General features: G+C 33.4%; 1 protein-coding gene across 3 annotated transcripts in view; it reads left to right on the top strand.

The window, feature by feature from the left end:
• Positions 1-18,823, top strand: part of LOC114339667 (moesin/ezrin/radixin homolog 1) — a 298,913-nt gene that overhangs the window by 81,850 nt on the left and 198,240 nt on the right. Inside the window, exon 1 of one of the 3 annotated variants that reach the window (XM_050657229.1) lies at positions 10,330-11,064. The exons of the other annotated variants lie outside the window; for them this stretch is intronic. Within the exon in view, the coding sequence (XP_050513186.1) occupies positions 10,345-11,064 (720 nt within the window). The 5' untranslated portion in view covers positions 10,330-10,344. Of the gene's footprint in view, positions 1-10,329; positions 11,065-18,823 lie in introns of those variants that run through there. 3 annotated transcript variants of the gene reach the window in all.

Genomic DNA, 18,823 nt, shown 5'->3' with positions numbered 1-18,823 from the left:
ATGGAATAGAAATATTCGCTTCTGTGTTTAGTGAATTAACAACTTGAACGAAATTAACTGTGATTTTGTGTTGTGAATATTAAGTTATATTATTAAAAATAAGTGTTTTTATCGGGATTATACGATTTTTTTAGGATTATACTAATTATTAGCCAGTTTATTATCGTACGTATCGATTTTGGCGTTATTGTTTCTGATAAAAATAATTAACTGAGGTAAAGCACGTCCGCATGTTTCCATTTGTACATTATTGGCACATAAACAGTAGTCCTCTTCTTCTTGTTATTTCTGTCTTTTTAATAGGTATTTCCGTATTTTATTTTTAGAAAGCTTTATCATTTTTCTTACTTTGGCAATGGGCGTTATCCCTTGCTTTTATCACTTTTTTTTGTTAATTTGTTCTGATTTTTTTCTGCTGTGTAACGGGGGCATCCATAAACTACGTCGTAAAAAATTTGGACTTTTTAATACCCTCCCCCCCTCCGTCGTAATTCGTCGTTTACAGACGACCCCCCCCCCCATGTCGACGTCGTCATTGCAGTTTACGACCCCCCTTTCAGTGATTTAAAAAAATTAAATGCTATTTCTGTTTTTTTTAATCTTTTTTAATCAACCTTGAAACTTTATTTGCGAATGTATCATAACAAAAACAATTAAGGGGGTAGACGCAAAATCTTGGTCCAATGCTATTTAAATGCATTCTTTTTTCGAATCCTGAGAAAACTAATAAATATATTTGAAAAATATAAACGCAGAATGAAAGATTACATTATTACCGAGGGCTGAAAGTCCCTTAGAATAAACAAAAGGTTTCTTTTGAATGAAATTTTTGAACTTAAAAATCAGACTAAATATTCTCTTTTTTTATCCCTGTAACTTATTAAAATAAACATTATATATGTTTTCAGAAACTTTTGGCCCTCGGTAATAATGTAATCTCTCAATCTGCGTTTCAATTTTTCAGAAATTTTTATTAGTTTTCTGAGTATTCGAAAAAAATGAATGCATTTAAATAGCATTGGACCAAGATTTTGCGTATAAATCTTCTGTAAGTATAAATACTTAGGACTTACTAACTAAATAGAACACAATATTTTATTTCCATGCATTCTTTCAGAACTATTTTTTCACACACAGTATGTAGCACATAAATGAACTAACAATTTAATATTGTTTGCTTCCAGAAGTTGTTCTGTATATTATAGAAGCGCTTGTTTAAACCCAAAGAACAATGTCTTATTGTTTGTTGTCTTGTACAAAAGTACTACCTAATATTATTTTAAGGCTGTGACTGATAAAAACGAAATGTATGCGATAAAAGTATCTATAAGAGAATTCTTTTTAATTTTAACAAAGGTGTATTTATTCGTAAACGTTTTGTTTTATTTTCAATTTCATTTCTAAAACTATACGTTTTTATATGAATATCTGATACTTTAATGCTGGTAAAAGCTAGTAAAAAATTATATTTATAGAGGCAATAGCGACAAATTTAAATATACCAATATATTAAACGACGTCGAATGTGCACCCATACCCCCACCCCCCTGTCGTATTTCTTCGAAATAAGCAAGCCCCCCTCCCTCTTTTCAACGACGTAGTTTATGGATGTCCCAAACTATAAACTCCCTGCTTATCTGTGCCCCCTAGCGATTCTGCGCAGTATTATCAACAACGCTGATTTTTTTAAATTACTATATGGTAGTTTCTAGGATAATACGTGCTACAGTTTTTGTGTATATGTATATTTATATTCTTCGGTTTTTTCCCATTATGACTTCACCTCTTAGGACCAGTCACTTTTTTGAGGTCTCTTTCTATCATAGTATCTCCTATGTACCATCATTCTCCATCTTGTATCAGTTCTTTCTCTCTGTCATCTTGGATTAAATAGGTTTTCTTTTATATTTAATCATTTAGTACTAGCCCATTTCATTTATTCGATTAGTGTTTTAGTTCTGCCAATACCTCATAGTCTAAGAACCGAATAGGAGATCAAAATGTACCCATCTGCTTGCTGGATGAAACATTTTTTTTTTATTAAATTTCATACATAGATAAACACGACCACCATGGGTTGCCTATCAAAGTCGTGTCATAGCTATCCTTAAGGGGGGAGGGAGTCGTAGGGGTTGAAATCAACATTTCAAGCACATTTTTGTGAATTTTTTTTGAAAGTATGATAAAATTATTTTATTTTTAAATTCAATAAGCTTATTCAGTATAATTCAAAAAATACTCAAAAAAAATTAAAGGAAAAATATTGAAAAATAAGCGACCGGTGGCAAATTTTTAAAGATACCTAAAAAAAATTGATTTTGCGGTGCACATCCGAACTTATCATTGGATCATGGTAAACAAAAAATTCTAAAATATTTTATTAGCTCATATGTTTATCGAGATAACTTTGTCGAGTTTTTTTTTTAGTTATAACGATTTTTGACTTTTTGGTCAAAACAGACAGGACTCAGAAACCAAAACAACGAAATTCTTTGCACAAATAGGGCGAAAATCAACATATTTATTATTGTTAAATAAAAAATAAGCATAAAACAAAAAATATATCGACAACGTTACCTCAAGGAATGTCAAGTATATACAAAATTCCAGGTGGGTCGGTCAAGTAGTCTTTGAGTTACAATGTTTACAGTCTTTGAAAAAAAGCAATTTTGAGGAAAAAGCGTTTAAAGTATTGTTAACTTTTATTTTCAATTTCTTTTTTGTCTGTTAAATCGTAAAATGATGCACACCGGAATATCTTTTTGAATCGCGGAGTAGTTTACAAAAGAAATGAGAATAGTTGTTGGTCGTTGTTCATTATGTTCAAGCGAGCTGATGCGAACCTGCTGCAAAGCGAGTCAAAGATATTCAACACTATCTCCCTACCTTCGACTCGCTTTGCAGCATCTTCGCGCCAGCGCTTGAGCGTAGTGAGAAACGGTCAACAGCTGTTCTTATTTTCTTTTGTAAATTACTCCGCGATTCAAAAACATATTCCGGTGTGCATAACTTTACGATTTGACAGACAAAAAAAATTGAAAATAGAAGTTGACACTACTTTAAAAGCGTTTTTCTCAAAACTGCTTTTTTCAAAGCCTGTAGACATTGTAACTCAAAAACTACTTGACCAACTCACCTGGAAGTTTCTACATATATTTTTTTAGACATTCCTTGAGGTAATACTGTCGAGATATTTTTGAAGATATTCTTCTTTAGGCGCGATTCGATTGAGGGTAAAATTGTACATAAATCTGCGCGCCTGCACACACAGACAGTATGTAGTTCCTTGCTAATCTTTCAAGATAGGTGTTTATGTATCTGTCTGTATCCGTGCAAATAAGTCATTAAAAGAATATATTAGTGTTTTTAGGAAATGTATTATTTATTATAATTCTTGTGTTTTTGGATTTGTGTTTCTCTGTAGTAAAATAATAAAATATTTACACTATTTGTCGCCGTGTTGTGTAATTATATCCGAAACTTACATGTCAATTAGAAGGACCTCGCTGGTGTAGTTGCTAGGGCGTTAGTTCCGAGATTGGAATGACGCGGGTTCAAATCCTGGGAGATTCATATTTTTTTTTATTTTTGGTTGTTTTAATAAAAAAATTTTGAAAGTGGTAGATAAGAAAGTTAGTTTAATTTTTAAATAAAATACAAATAACCTGTTAAGTATATTTACTTCGTTGAAATTACCTATATAATAGAAGAATATCTTCTTACGTGCGTACAAAGTACACACACATTCTTTTTTTGTTTTGTGGTTATATTTTGTTTAACAATAATAAATATGTCGATTTTCACCCTTTTTTCTGTAAAAAATTTCGTTGTTTTAACTTCTGAGTGATACTAAAAAGTCAAAGATCATTAAAACTAAAAGAAACTTGACAGCATTACCTCGAGAAACTCATAAGCTAACAAAATCTTTTTGAATTTTTTGTCTACCATGATCCAATGATAAATTCTGATGTCCACCGCAAAATCCATTGTTTTTTGAGGTGTCTTTAAAAATTTGCCACCGTTGGCTTATTTTTCAAAAATTTTTCTTGATTTTTTTTTAATATTCTTTGAATTAAACTTAATATGCTTATTTCTACTGATATGAACTCCTAAAATTAATTATGCAGAGAAAGATTCAAGGAAGGCGCGGCATAGGTAGGAGAAAAATGTCCTGGCTGAGAAATCTCAGAGAATGGTTTGGATGTAGCTCAACTGAACTCTTTCGGGCTGTAGTGTCAAAAGTGAGAATAGTAATGATGATTGCCAACCTTCGTCGCGGAGATGGCACCTAAAGAAGAAGAAGATGCTTATTTCATTTAAAAATAAAATTATTCTCTCATAGTTTCAAAAAAAAATTCACAAAAATGTGCTTAAATTGTTGATTTTAACCCCTACGGCCCCCCTTAAGGATAGCTATGACACGATTTTGATAGGCAACCCATGCTGGTCGTGTTTGTCTATGTATGAAATTTAATAAAAAAAATGTTGCATCCGGCAAGCAGATGGGTACATTTCGACCTCGTATTCGGATCCCGTACTATGTATCCATGTTATATACTTATTTTTATTTTCTGGTCATTACTTGGTTTATCTTGATATCCAGTTTATATTACTAACTTAAATATTTTCATCTATTTGCTACTTCCGGTATAACCGGAAGTTAAGTTTTCATTGCCATTATGACCTGTGTGCCCCGGTACCCAGACTATCGGAACCTTGCTAAGTCTCCTAGTTTATTTAGAGCATACAATCCCATACTAGCTTAGAATTGACCTCTATAGAATTGAGTGCCTTAAGGGTTGCCTGGCTCTTTGTAAAAATGATAATTGAACGGTACATACAGTCGGAAAAATTAAAGAATACCCATGAAATAACATATAAAACACGCTGTATTTTCCTGTCACCGTGTCACAAAGAAAATTGTCCAGTGCAAGTACATGTAACAATAATTATTACATGTACTTGCGCTGGCCAATTTTTTGTGTGACACGGTGACAGGAGAATACAGCTTGTTTTATATGTTCGTTCATGGGTATTCTTTCATTTTTCCTACTGTACTCATCTGCATTTCAATTTGTCTTACATATAGACCAGGGCGCATCTGTAAAAATATTAGTACATTTGGACGTTGAGAGGTGACTTAAATTTTTTTGCAGAAATTGCTTAAAAATATCTCAAATAATAATATTTGAGTTATCCTCCCTCTCAAAAAGGTCCGGAACATTGTTTAAATAATCAAAATGTCAAAAAATGAAGGAAAAATTCGATATTTTTCTTCGTTTTTTGATTATAACTTTAAAAGTATTCATTTCTGAGAAAAGTTGTATTGACATAAAAGTTGCGTAATTAAATTTCCTACAATATAAAATTGGTTAGAAATTTAAAAAATAGTCACCCTTGTTGCAAAATAGCAATAATTGCGAAAAAACCATACAAAAACAAGTATTCGCATTTTACGTTTTTCAACCATTTATGCTACACTTACGACCTTCATATTTCAAAAACTTTATGATACAGTAAAACGATACTGTAAATTTCATTAAGATCGGTTCAATAGATTTTGCAAAATAAATTTTGAAATCCAGCTTTCGCAAAAAAATTCATTTTTTCAAAATGTTACAGGACTGTAAATAAAGCAGATAGCAAGTTGAATTTTTTTGCGTATAGAAGTGTACTGTACCTTTCATTTGCAATTTGCAAAATTAAAATCGATTAATTACCACGGCGTCAGGAATTTTTTTAAATAAACATTAATTATTGGTACTACGCGCAGAACAGCGGATAGTTTGCTCTGATTGGGCATTCCAATGACCTTTGATAATGATTGATACATTTTAATTTTTATTACATTTTGATATAAATAATAAATTTGTTTATTGCAAAATAAAAACACATACCTACTCTATCCTTTGAAATAACACTTTTTTAGCAATAACTTTCTTTGTTCATATATTTTAACTTAGAGAATAAATAGTACATTGTTTACCGGGTAGGAAAAGCTTAACATTCCTGGACGACTGAAGATTGCTAAGTCGAGGCGCAAGCCGAGACTTAGCAACACAGAGTCCAGGAATGTGGCTTTTCCTACGAGGTAAACATACTATTTTTCCGCAAATCGTTTAAAATTCGACAGATATTGATTGATTTAAAAAAAACGCGATAATTTTATTCCCAAATAAATGGTGCTTTGAAATTCCTAATAAAATTACTTGGGTTACTATGAAAACGTATTGAGGTTGAATTGTCAAACTTGACGCTTATAAATTTAATTGCTGGTGTTCTCGAAAGTAAAATGATAAGTGATGATGAAATTTCCATTCCTGGGACTCCTCCAGAGCTGGTTGAGGCAGTGAATACTGCTTCATTAGAATTATTGCCAAAGAAATCAAGAGAAAAGTACGAAAATGCATACAGACGTTTTATGGATTATGTTTTCTATCATTTATGTAGAACACTAACAACTGTACGGAAATATCATTTCCTTACAGTAAGGAAATGACATTTCCTTACAGTAAGGAAGTCCTGACTTTTTCTTCAAGAAATTTTGACAGGAATGTCAAAATTTCCTGGCGATTTGCGGAAAAGTTTATTATTTTTAAACATATGCAATTGTTTAAACAATATTTCAACACAATAATAAAATTAGTTTGATTTTTGTGGAATTAAAATATTAAAATACAACAAAATATAGAGTAAGAAAATAATATATTAGATAAAGATTGGAAGAAATTTTGGTGGAAATCAACTTGTGTGAATCGAACACCGCTGTCCTGCGCGAAGCACCAAAATGTAATGTTTATTTAAGAAATTTCCTGACGCCGTGGTAATTAATCGATTTTAATTTTGCAAATTGCAAATGAAAGATACAGTACACTTCTATAAGCAAAAAAAATTCAACTTGCTATCTGCTTTATTTTCAGTCCTGCAACATTTAAAAAAAATGAATTTTTTTTGCTAAAGCTGGATTGTAAAATTTATTTTGCAAAACATATTAAACCGATCTTAATGAAATTTTCAGTGTTATTTTACTATATCATATAGTTTTTTTTTGGGTAAAATATGAAGGTCCTAAGTGTAGCATAAATTGTTGAAAAACGTAAAACGCGAATACTTGTTTTTGTATGTTTTTTTCGCAATTATTGCTATTTTGCAACAAGGGTGACTATTTTTTAAATTGTTAACTGATTCTATATTGTAGGAAATTTAATTACGCAACTTTTATGTCAGTACAACTTTTCTCAGAAATGAATAGTTTTAAAGTTATAATCAAAAAACCAATAAAATAATCGAATTTTTCCTTTATATTTTGACATTTTGATTATTTAAAGAATGTTCCGGACCATTTTGAGTGGGAGGATAACTCAAATATTATTATTTGAGTTATTTTCAAGCAATTTCTACAAAAAAATTTGAGTCACCTCTCAACGTCCATCTCAAAACAGATACGCCCTGGACTAATAATGATGGATTGCCGTTATTTTCGCCTGAAAAATTTTGGCATCCTTAGATAGACTTAATGGGAAATGTATCCCTTGCTTTGTCCCTACTATACCATACACTCTCTAATGTTTTTGAGTCATCAGTGTACCATGTTGCTTCCCCTTCTATTATTAGGTCACTTCTATTATTTTATTAGTACCCAATAATGTCTCTACATGTATGGAACTGTGCTTTACCGATTCCACTATTTACTTATAGTACCTTCTTTCACGGTTTTTGCTCTATATTTTAAAGAACCGCTTGGATTAACATGAAATTTGGCATACGCATAGCTTACATGTCAAAGAAAAAAAGTGATATTGTGCCGATGTGTGCTTTTGCCCTGGGGGTGACTTTCATCCCCTCTTGTTGGTGAAAAAATAATATGTCCAAAATAAGTCCGGGAATGGATATACTGACTAATTTTAAGTAACTTTTGCTCTATAAAGCTTTTTCGCCAACTCAACACTTTTCGAGTTATTTGCGAGTGAATATGTTCAGTTTTCAACAAGATAACTACATTTTTAGACGGTTTTCGCAAATAACTCAAAAAGTAAGTATTTTGTCGAAAAAAATGTTCTTAGCAAAAATATAGCCTGTAAAAAAGTTTAAAAAATGGTGTACGCGTTAGGCCTCTGGACCTCGTAGAACCAGAGTTATAGCCAATGAAAAATAGATTCATATTCACCAAATTTCAAATAGAATATTTCGAAGTGGAATATAAAAAAAATTAAGCACTTTTTTAAAAAAAGCTTTATTTCTATTTTTATAAAAAGTTTCTAGCTTTAAATTTAATCAAGTTACGCTCAAAATAAAGTTGGTCCCTTTTGTTTTGGCAAAAAAAATCGGGAAGACCACCCCCTAATTAGCAACTTAAATAAAATTAATCGTTACCGCTCCACAAATTATTTTACTTATATGTTGTGTTTATATGATCTGTAAGTTTCATCGATTCAAAGTGCTTATTTTGAAAAAAATCGGTTTTAAAGTAAAATTTTTAAAAATTTTAGTTTTGAAAAATATGCTTTTTTTCAAAATAACTTAAAAATTATTAGAGATACCAAAAATCTCAAAAAACAAAAAGTCAGCATTGCTTTTCTGAATATCATGTATTTTTTGTTTTTCTGTTAAACAAAAATTGATTAAGATTTGGTGTTTCGAAATTTGCATACATTCGTGATCAGTGACTCGCTCGACCCCTTTTAACTACAGCCCTTTTAAAAATAAGGACTTTGAACCGATGAAACTTACAGATCATATAAACAATACATACACGAGTCAAGAAACTTGTGAAGTTGTAACGATTAAGTTCATTTGAGATATTAATTAGGGGGTGATTTTCCCGATTTTTTTACCAAAAAAAGGGACTAACTTTATTTTGAGCGTAACTTGTTTACTTTTGAAGCTAGAAATTTTTTTTATAAAACAAAAATGAAGCTTTTTTAAACACGTTAAATAAGTTGTAATGAGTTTTCCCCGAAATGTGCTTTATTTTTGGTTATTTCACGTTAAAGTATTCCATTTGGAATTTGATGAAAATGAATCTATTTTTAATTAGCTATAATTCTGCTTCTACTAGGTATATAGACGTGATATATATGTTACGGACAATGACGTAAATACGGCCAATAACGTTATTGGCCGGCCAATATCGACAATGGCCGGTTGAATTGGTCATTGTCGACAATGGCCGAATATTAACGTTATTGTCCATAGAAACTGAACATTGATGATAATTTTAAATTCTTGATAGCATTTCTATCATTGCCCGGCCAATGTCGACAATGCCCGTTGTTAATCGGTCAATGTTGAAATTTTGACTAAAAGATAGGTTATGTGTAGTTTTACTATTGTTTACTTCATGTGTGTATATTGTGTATTGTTTTCGTGCTGAAATTACTCGTAAATTTATTTAATGAGTGTTATCATGGATATCAACGATGTGCGCACTTGTTTTTTCGCACTATTTAGGGTGGCAGTGAATAAAATTATGATAGCTATGATGGTAACCAACGTTCTGAAAGGACATGGTACATGAAGAAGAAGTGTATAAAAATATTATTATTTCCTTGTTTGTATTTATGAATATGTTACCCATATTATGATAAATAAAGACGTTTTATTTGTTTTTAATAACTACTTCTTATATTTCTGCAGCTACTTTCAGAAACATCTTAGTATCTCATTTTAAACATTTATTGACTTACACCGATTGGCTTCTGAGGCATCGATTTATCAACATTGGCCATTTGCTTCTGGCCACTGTCGTTATTGACCGGTTATTGATGAAAAATCTAATTTTACGTTAAGTTTTTACAACATTGGCCAATATTTAAGGTTATTGTCGTTAATGGCCGGGCATTGTCGTTAATAACCAAGGAAAATGGACATTCACGACAATGCCCGGTCATTAACGTCAATGTCCAATTTACATCATTTTTGAAAAATTTTTACAGGCTATATTTTTGCTGAGAACGTTTTTTCGACAAAATACTTACTATTTGAGTTATTTGCTAAAAACCGTCTAAAAGCGTGGTTATTTTGTTGAAAAAATGAACATATTCACTGGCAAATAACTCAAAAAGTATTGACCTAGTGAAAAAACTCTACAGAACAAAAGTTACTTAAAATTAGTCAGTTTGTCCATTTCCGGACTTACTTTGGACAAATATTTTTTCACCCCCAAGAGGGGGTGAAAACCACCACCGGGGCAAAAGCACATATTGGCACAATATCACTTTTTTTGTTTGACTTGTTAGCTATGTGTATGCCAAATTTCATGTCAATCCAAGCGGTTCTTTAAAATTTAGAGGTTTTGCAATAGTTTACCGTTAAAGAACGTACTATTACATTACCTTAACAGAAATGGATAACCAAAGCGCTACCGTTAGTGCCGCGAATTCTACCAAAAATTCCGAAGACTCTTTCTCTAACTACGATGACGTATTAGTCACAGCAATACGCATCCTCAGCCTTCAGAACGCCGAAATATCAGCATTGGTACCGAAGTACCACGGTTATCCTCACGAAGACCTCCTAACTTGGCTAACGCGAATCGAAACGTTGCAAGAACGTTTTGGTTTGACGCAAGAATATCTGGTCCCTATAGCTGCTAATAAACTTAGAGGTGTGGCTCTTACTTGGTTCCACACTAACTTACCCAGAGATACCCCATTTGAAGAGTTCAAAGATAGGATCATCGACCAATTTTTGGGGAACCATTTCGTCAGTAAAAAGTGGCACAGTGATGATAATTTCATTGAGTATTTCGAAGATAAAGCTCTTATGGGGAAGATTCTTCACTTGCCTGAAAAAGATATAATTAAAGAAATTCTAGACGGAATAACAGATAAAAAACTCAAAAAGGTGTTGAAAAAACATAATTTTAGGAGTTTAGAAGCTTTTCAGAAAAAAGTAATAGTAGAGTATGGACATGTAGAATCTAACAAAAACGGGGAATGCAGTATTGGTGTTATAAATGGATCCACGGATTCTGATATTTCGAAGAAAATGGAGAACACCGATTCCAAACATTCCTTGGAGTTGTTTGGCAGTGATAAATCATGGGGCAGGCATAAGAAACAGGTAAACATTTATTAATGCTAAATTGGTTGTAGAAATAGAGTTATTTTACTGTAGAATAGGTTTAATCCTTATTACTTACTCTTCAATAGTTCTCTTTTGATAGGAATTTTCTAGAAGCTGAAATACTTGCAGTATAGTACCTTTCAAGATATTTTAGAAAAACGTATCTTAATCCTATTATAAATGACTGTGTAATAAGCTTAAGATTAAGCTTTTCTAAAATATTTTGATAGGTATTATTATAACTGATTTTTGTCCTTAAAGAACCATCTGATGATAGAAAGATTATATTTAAAAGATTTCTTTGATATCTAAGAACTCAAGACCAGGAAACAACTCTGTTGCGAAACCCATTTACCATCGAAGAGCTTAAAAATGGTATTGACTGTATGAAAAATGGAAAATCCCCTGGGGTGGACGAAATCCTAACAGAGCAGATAAAACACTTCGGGCAAAAAGCGAGGCAATGGGTGCTCGATTTATTCAACATCTGTCGCTCTACCTACCAGATTCCACAAATGTGGCGTAAATCAAAAGTAGTAGCCCTTCTGAAACCTGGTAAAGACCCTGAACTACCGAGTAGCTACCGTCCGATATCTCTTCTATGTCGTTTATATAAATTGTATGAACGCCTCATTTTGAACCGCATCCAGGAAATATTAGATGCAAAACTAATCCCACAACAAGCAGGCTTCAGACCAGGTAAATCATGCACAGGCCAAGTGCTGAACCTAACAGAGCACATAGAGTAGGGATTTGAGCAGAGGGAGATAGTGGGAGTAGCCTTGATAGACCTCACAGCGGCCTACGATACGATAAACCACAGAACCTTGCTAACTAAGATCTATAACACTGTGCTTGACTATGACCTGGTAAATATCATTAGATCACTGTTGTGTAATAGACGCTTCTACGTTGTGCTAAATGGAAAGAAGAGCAGATGGAGGACCCAAAAAAATGGTCTACCTCAAGGAAGCGTTCTGGCGCCGTCCCTATTTAACATCTACACCAATGATTAACCAATGCACCCTCGGACTGAGAGTTTTGTGTACGCTGACACCCTTGGTATCACCGTAAACGGGAAAACACTCACACAGGTAGAGTCGACAATGGAAGAGGCTTTAAACATGATGTCAGCTTACTACAAACAAAACTCATTAAAGCCAAACCCTACTAAAACCCAAGTATGTGCATTCCACCTCAACAACCATCTGGCGCATATAAAACTGAATGTTTCTTGGGAGGGACAACGCTTGGAACATACTGATAGGCCCAAATATCTTGGAGTGATACTAGACCGGTCACTAACGTATAAATTCCACTGTCAGAGCACAAGACAAAAGGTTTCTACGAGAAACAACCTTCTCCGGAAACTTGTAGGGAGCAAGTAGGGTGCAAACCCCCAGGTCTTAAAGTCAACAGCTGAGGTCTTATGTTTCTCAACAGGGGAATATGCTTGTCCCGTCTGGGGTAGATCTAGACACGTCCAACAAGTCACCACGGCGTTAAATGAAACATGTAGAATAATTACCGGTTGTATGAAGCCTACCCCTCTACCATTACTGTACCGGGCAGCTGGATTTGCATCACCAGACGACCGTAGATGCGCCTCACAATATGTGGAGAAGTTCAGGCAAACATTCGATGAAAGGCACCAATTATACGGGTTTGACGAACCGCCAGGAATCAGCCGACTTAAATCAAGGAAAAGGTTTATGAGAAATGTCAGCATCGAACCACCCGAACTGTTCCCCCTACATCCAGAACGACCTAATGGAATGAACCTGGACTGGAGAACCTGGCGGACACTCAACCGAATACGCACAGGTGTTGCCCCTGTAAAACAGAACCTTATTAAATGGGGCATCAAGACAGATAACGACGAACTTTGTGAATGTAGGGAAATACAGAGCGTGGAGCATCTGAGAGTATGCAGACTTTGCCCATCACAGTGCACCCTCGATGATTTATGGCTCGCAAATACAAAGGATGTAGACGTAGCCCGATATTGGGCAGAAAAACTGTAGTCGGATCCAGACACGAAAAAGTAAAGTAAGTTTGATATCTAAATGTGACGTGGACCAAGTTCTTCTTGATGTGTTTTTCTTATCTACAACAGCGCGAAAAAGTTGCACATATGTTGTTTTCAATCAGGATGTCCTTCTACTGCAGCTCGCCTTCCACATATTTTTCCTGGTTGGATAGCTTGTAAGAGGGCATATCTGGATTCCTGTGGTCAGTACCTTTCGGCTCTTCTTCATTCTTCTGAGGTCCTCGTCAGTCCACGGGATCTTGCTAATCTTCAATATAGCCACATCTCAAATGTTTGCAATCTTCTGCACATATCTTCGTTCAAGGTCCACGATTCAAAACCGACAGAGGAGACGTAGCATTGCAGCATTCTTACTACCAAGAGAGAGAATGTGGCTCTTGATGAAGGCCCACATCCGGTTGAAGGATGGATTTAGCTTTTCCGATGCACACTCTTATCTATTGGATGTTGGTCCATTCATCATTTATTATGGTGGCAAGGTAGTTTTATTGCGCATCACTTTTTCTACTGGGGTTGGTTGACGTATAGTTGACCTTCTGTTATCTTTTTCTTGTCAATTATCATGAGCTTTTTCTTCTTTACGTTTATATTGTTGATGTACGAGTCCATATTGTGGATTCGAATACGTGATTTTGTTCATAAGAGCGTGGAGGTCTTCTAGTTTGTCCTCAAATACTATGGTGTCATGTATATCTGATGTTGTTTAGCCGGTACCCGTTTAAACGTGTATCAAATAACACATATAGGCCTGGATCCCGCGTACCAAAAAAAGTTGATTAATAGCAAGCTGAAACTTTGTTAATAGCTTAACGGTGTCTAGTCGGACAAACTTTGATGTACGGGAACACTGGAACAGGGGAAGTTTTAATTCTGGAACAGTTTAAAAATTTGGAACGTCAGATTACGAAAACGTCCCATGTATTTTGTGATTGACACATCCAATTGAATTGTTACCCTTTCATTTAATTCTCATGCAAAAATCAGACTGAAATTACTAACCAACATGATTCCTGTCATTTGACATGTTCTTCGTGTTCCACTCATTAAAATGCCCAGTTGGTGATAAACACCAGTCTGATTTTTGCATGAGAGTTTAATGAAATGGTAACAAATCAATTGGAAGTTCTGTCCGACAAAATACATGGAACGTTTTCGTAGTCTGACGTTCCACATTTTTAACCTGTTCCACAATTAAAACTTCCCCTGTTCCAGTGTTCCCATACATCAAAGTTTGTCGGACTAGATACCGTTAAGCTATTACCAAATTTTCAGCTGGTTATTAATATAATAAACTTTTTTTGGTACGCGGGATCCAGGTCTATAATAGTAATTTTTAAGGTTATAATTTCACAAATTTAATAGTCATGGGAATAAGGACCAACTGTAAAAATTATCGTGACCAGACATCTCGTAACGCGACAATTCGTAACCGGACAAATGGTAACGGACAACTCGTAACGGTAACAGTTCGTAACAGCGACGCTTCGTAACGGCGACAGTTCGTAACTATACAAATTCGTAACGGACAATTCGTAACGTCCAAATTGAATTATTCTGTTTATTTTTGTTAACATGGAAACTACATAACTGTGATCACTGTTATAATTGAAATTATGTTTATCAATTTAACCAACCAGTACCAGGGATAAACATGTTTAACACATTTTATATTTCTTGTTTCAGAATATATTAAAAGTTTTTAAACACAAACAAATATTTAATTACATACAAACTTTTAACAATGTTTTTAAAAGTTTATTCCTATTATTGTTCCTTAAATTTGTTTATACCTAGACAACGGAATAATGAAATCTTTAAGCTGACAACTATCTTTAGATATTCCCAACTTTCTAAGTAAACATTTTGTAAAAGAAATATTATAATTACCTTATTAAATGCCCTAAAAATATGAAATGCCTTAAGAATATTTTTATTCTGATACTGACTCGTTAAATTGATACAACATAATTTCATTTATAACTGTAATAACAGTTAGTTTCCGCGTTAACAAAAATAAACAGAATAATTCAATTTGGACGTTACGAATTTGTATAGTTACGAACTGTCGCCGTTACGAACTGTCGCTGTTACGAATTGTCCGTTACCATTTGTCCGGTTACGAGCTGTCGCGTTACGAGATGTCATGGAACCAAAAATTATATCATCATTCGTTGGTCGATTCCTGTTCCTGTGCTGCTTCTCTCTGATTCCGTCTAGCTCGTTTTCGTCATTTTCTCTTCGTCTACTTGAAATAATCGTGAATCTTTATAGCCTTATTATGAATGTAAAGTGTGAAATTTGAAACTTCAATAAAGTTATTAGTATGTATTTCGCGATAATCGGTTAATACCTCAACGATATTTTAATTTATTAATTGTGATTATTACTGCTGTCATTACAACAGTTGCCATTTACATACGTAATGTCTAATCCATCAACTTTTTCAACAGAAAAATTCGAATTTTAACTCAAGATATTCGTGTTTTTAATTACTTTCAGTGTGTAAATTAAAAAAAATTGCTTTAGTCAAGGTGAAACCCGTTATCAATTTATAAAATTATTTTTATTTATGTTTCAACGTTAGTATTAGAGCTGAAGGTTATGCGTTGATACTAAACATGGTAATGACAATAATAATGCACTTATCGTATAAGTCATAACATTTGATAATATAAAAGAATAAACTTATTTTGGGAGTACATACATATTTATTTTTGAGGAAGTATACCAGCAGTCGTTTGATATATAAGAGGAGAAAAATATTTCGTTAAGATTATCAACTAACTTTCTTCTTCTTATTCAGCCTGTTTGCATCCACTCCTGGACAAAGGCCTCCCCATGAGCTCTCCACTCTTTTCTGTTTTGTGCTATTTGGTGCCAGATTCTTCCCACTTTGACTTTGATGTCGTCTAGCCATCGTTTTTATGGCCTTCCTCTACTACAATTGTGTTCGCGTGGTCTCCAATGTACAATGTTTCTCGTCGACCTGTCGTTGTTTTGCCGTGCGACGTGTCCTACCCAGTTCCATTTCATTTGCGCAATTCTTCCAATTACATCTTCCACCTTCGTCCTGTTTCGCACGTCCTCGTTTCGTATATGGATGGCGTTATGCATAACTCGACCAAGCGCCATTTCTTTAAAATCGAGATAACAGCGGATTCTGGTGACACATAACTAAAACTATCTTGGAAAAAATCCCTCTTGTCACATTAACGGTTACTAAGAAAAACAAAATTAAACCAAGCGACATTCTGTCTATTAAGGGTTTTTAGTTTTGCATAACAAGACTATATCCATAACGGCCATTCTTAGTTTCGCAATAGTAGACTAAGCGCCGACTAAGCGTCTTTGGTCTGTTTATGCTAAACTAAGCGTTTGACCAGAGTAACATTTTTGTACCCCTTAATGTACACATTAATTTTGAAGTTTCGGTTAAAAAATGATCGAATTTTTTTAAAGTGAAAATGTTGTGCTTATGTATAATTAAATTGAAAAATACAAATAATATATATAAAATCTCTATATATAAGGCATAAAATAGTTCTAAGAATAAAAAAAACACGATTCACTTCAGATTGCTTCAAATACCCTAACGCTTTGTATAAAAACAAAATACTGAAGATTCTACAAAATTCAATCCAAATCGATTGTCAATGGTTGGGACTGCAAGTTATTATAGCTATTTGTATAACAAGGGAGGAAAGTGCTACTTTTCCTCCCGAGAATGAAGTTTACTGCCCGACGCGTAGCTGAGGGCAGTAATCATTCAAGGGAGGAAAAGGCACTTTACTCCCATGTTATACATATGGTTTTTCCACCTTCCTCAAATAACAAGTCATTTTTTTATTTTTACTTAATTTATTTTTTGTAACTAATCAACAAAATTTATTAGAACTAAAACTAACAAGTAGGTACAATATAACTGTCAACTGTCAAATATAAGTCAAATTATTAATGTAAACATTGTTAAATCAAAATAACAATTTACTGTTTTTTACCATTCTGCAAAATACAAGGTGTTTTATAAATAAACGTTAAAATGTATAGATACGTAATAGAAAATAGATATTATACAGGGCGTCAATAAGTTATATTTCATGAATGAACTACCATTACGTCACTTTTACTTTTCCTCCCTAGGGAGGAAAAATATTTTCCTCCCTAGGGAGGAAAAGTACAACTTTGCTCGCTACAATCAGGTCCGGAAAAGTATACTTTCGGTAGAGGTAGGTGGAAAAAAAATAAATCTTATTTTACAATGTCTTAACATTGGCCGAGCCATAAAAAAGGTATCTATGTACCGCTATTTAGTACACTAACGCTTCAAATAACAACAGATTTTTAACAATTCAACAAAATTCAATTTATGAATTGTCAATGGTCCCTACTGCAAGTTAATAGATAAATAAATATAATTTTACAACGACAACACAGTCTTGGCAATAAAAAAAGGTATAGATGTAAAATTAGAAGAAGAAAAAATGTAGAAAAAATTTTACCGCTATGTATTTAGATATTTATACGCTTTTATACAAATAGCAACTTCTTGTTTTTTTTTTAATTTTCCCCTGTTTAAAAACTCTGTATACTCCAATTTTTTATTGATATAATTTTAACTGCATTGGAATTAACGCTATTGAATGGTAAAATAAATTTAGAGCAATAAAATGCAAAAAATATATTTAATAATAATTGAATTGATTATGTTGTAGCAATACACGTTTAATATATAAATTTAAAAAATACTAGTTTATTTATTTAGTGATTGCAAGAGGCATATCGCAATATTTTGTTTTGCATTAATATACCAAATGACATAAAAATGGTAGTTGGTCTAATAATGTATAACAGCTAAACTTCTTAAAATATATTTAAAGCATAAGTAGACCAAGCGACATTTTATTTTTTTCTAGAATATGGTAGGTGCGATTATATTGAAACTTTGCAACCAAAAAGAGTTATAGGTGATCATTCTTCTGTTAAAATTTTGTGCAAATATGTTCATAAATGCATTTTTAAGAAACGAAAAACTTATCTCAAAACTATGTTTTGGCGCTTGGTCGAGTTATGCATAACGCCGTCCATATGTTCTCTCAGAGACACGATGCTCGTTCGATGGCCCTCTATGTTGTTCTTAATCTATTGGCTGATATCTCTGTGTCATCATCTTCATTCCATAGGTCATAACTGGTAGAATACAACTGTTGAATACCCTTTTCTTTAGATTTATTGGTATCTTTTTTTTTCAACACATCACTGAGTCTTCCTATTGCTGCCCATGTCATTCGGATTCTTCTAGTTATCTCTGCCGTTTGATTCTGTTTGCCTAGTTTGATCGTGTGACCTAGGTATAGAGTTACCATACGTCCGGATTTCGTCCGGACAGTCCGGATTTGAAAGACATGTGATTGCCGTGATTGGCAATGAGAACGGCCCGGATATGAGAAATGTCCGGATTTTTTTCTTTACTAAAAAATGGAAAACACTTGACCCAACGGTGGGAAATTTCATTCTGCGCAGCACATAGTTAAGTTGATCTCACTGCCTAAATGCACTTATTGAAAACTGTCCTGCATTGTTACTTGCATTTTTTAAAGACCCATTGAATTAACTGTATTTAACCTTTGTGCATGGAAGTCTTCACATGTTTCAAACGTCAATTCTTAAACTTGAGTCAGATTACATAACTGCTACAGAAGCGGCACA

Source organism: Diabrotica virgifera, chromosome 7 (genome assembly GCF_917563875.1).
Source record: "Diabrotica virgifera virgifera chromosome 7, PGI_DIABVI_V3a".
Classification (NCBI taxonomy): domain Eukaryota; kingdom Metazoa; phylum Arthropoda; class Insecta; order Coleoptera; family Chrysomelidae; genus Diabrotica; species Diabrotica virgifera.
Note: the sequence above shows the minus strand (reverse complement) of the source record. Positions and strands in the feature narration are given on the sequence as shown.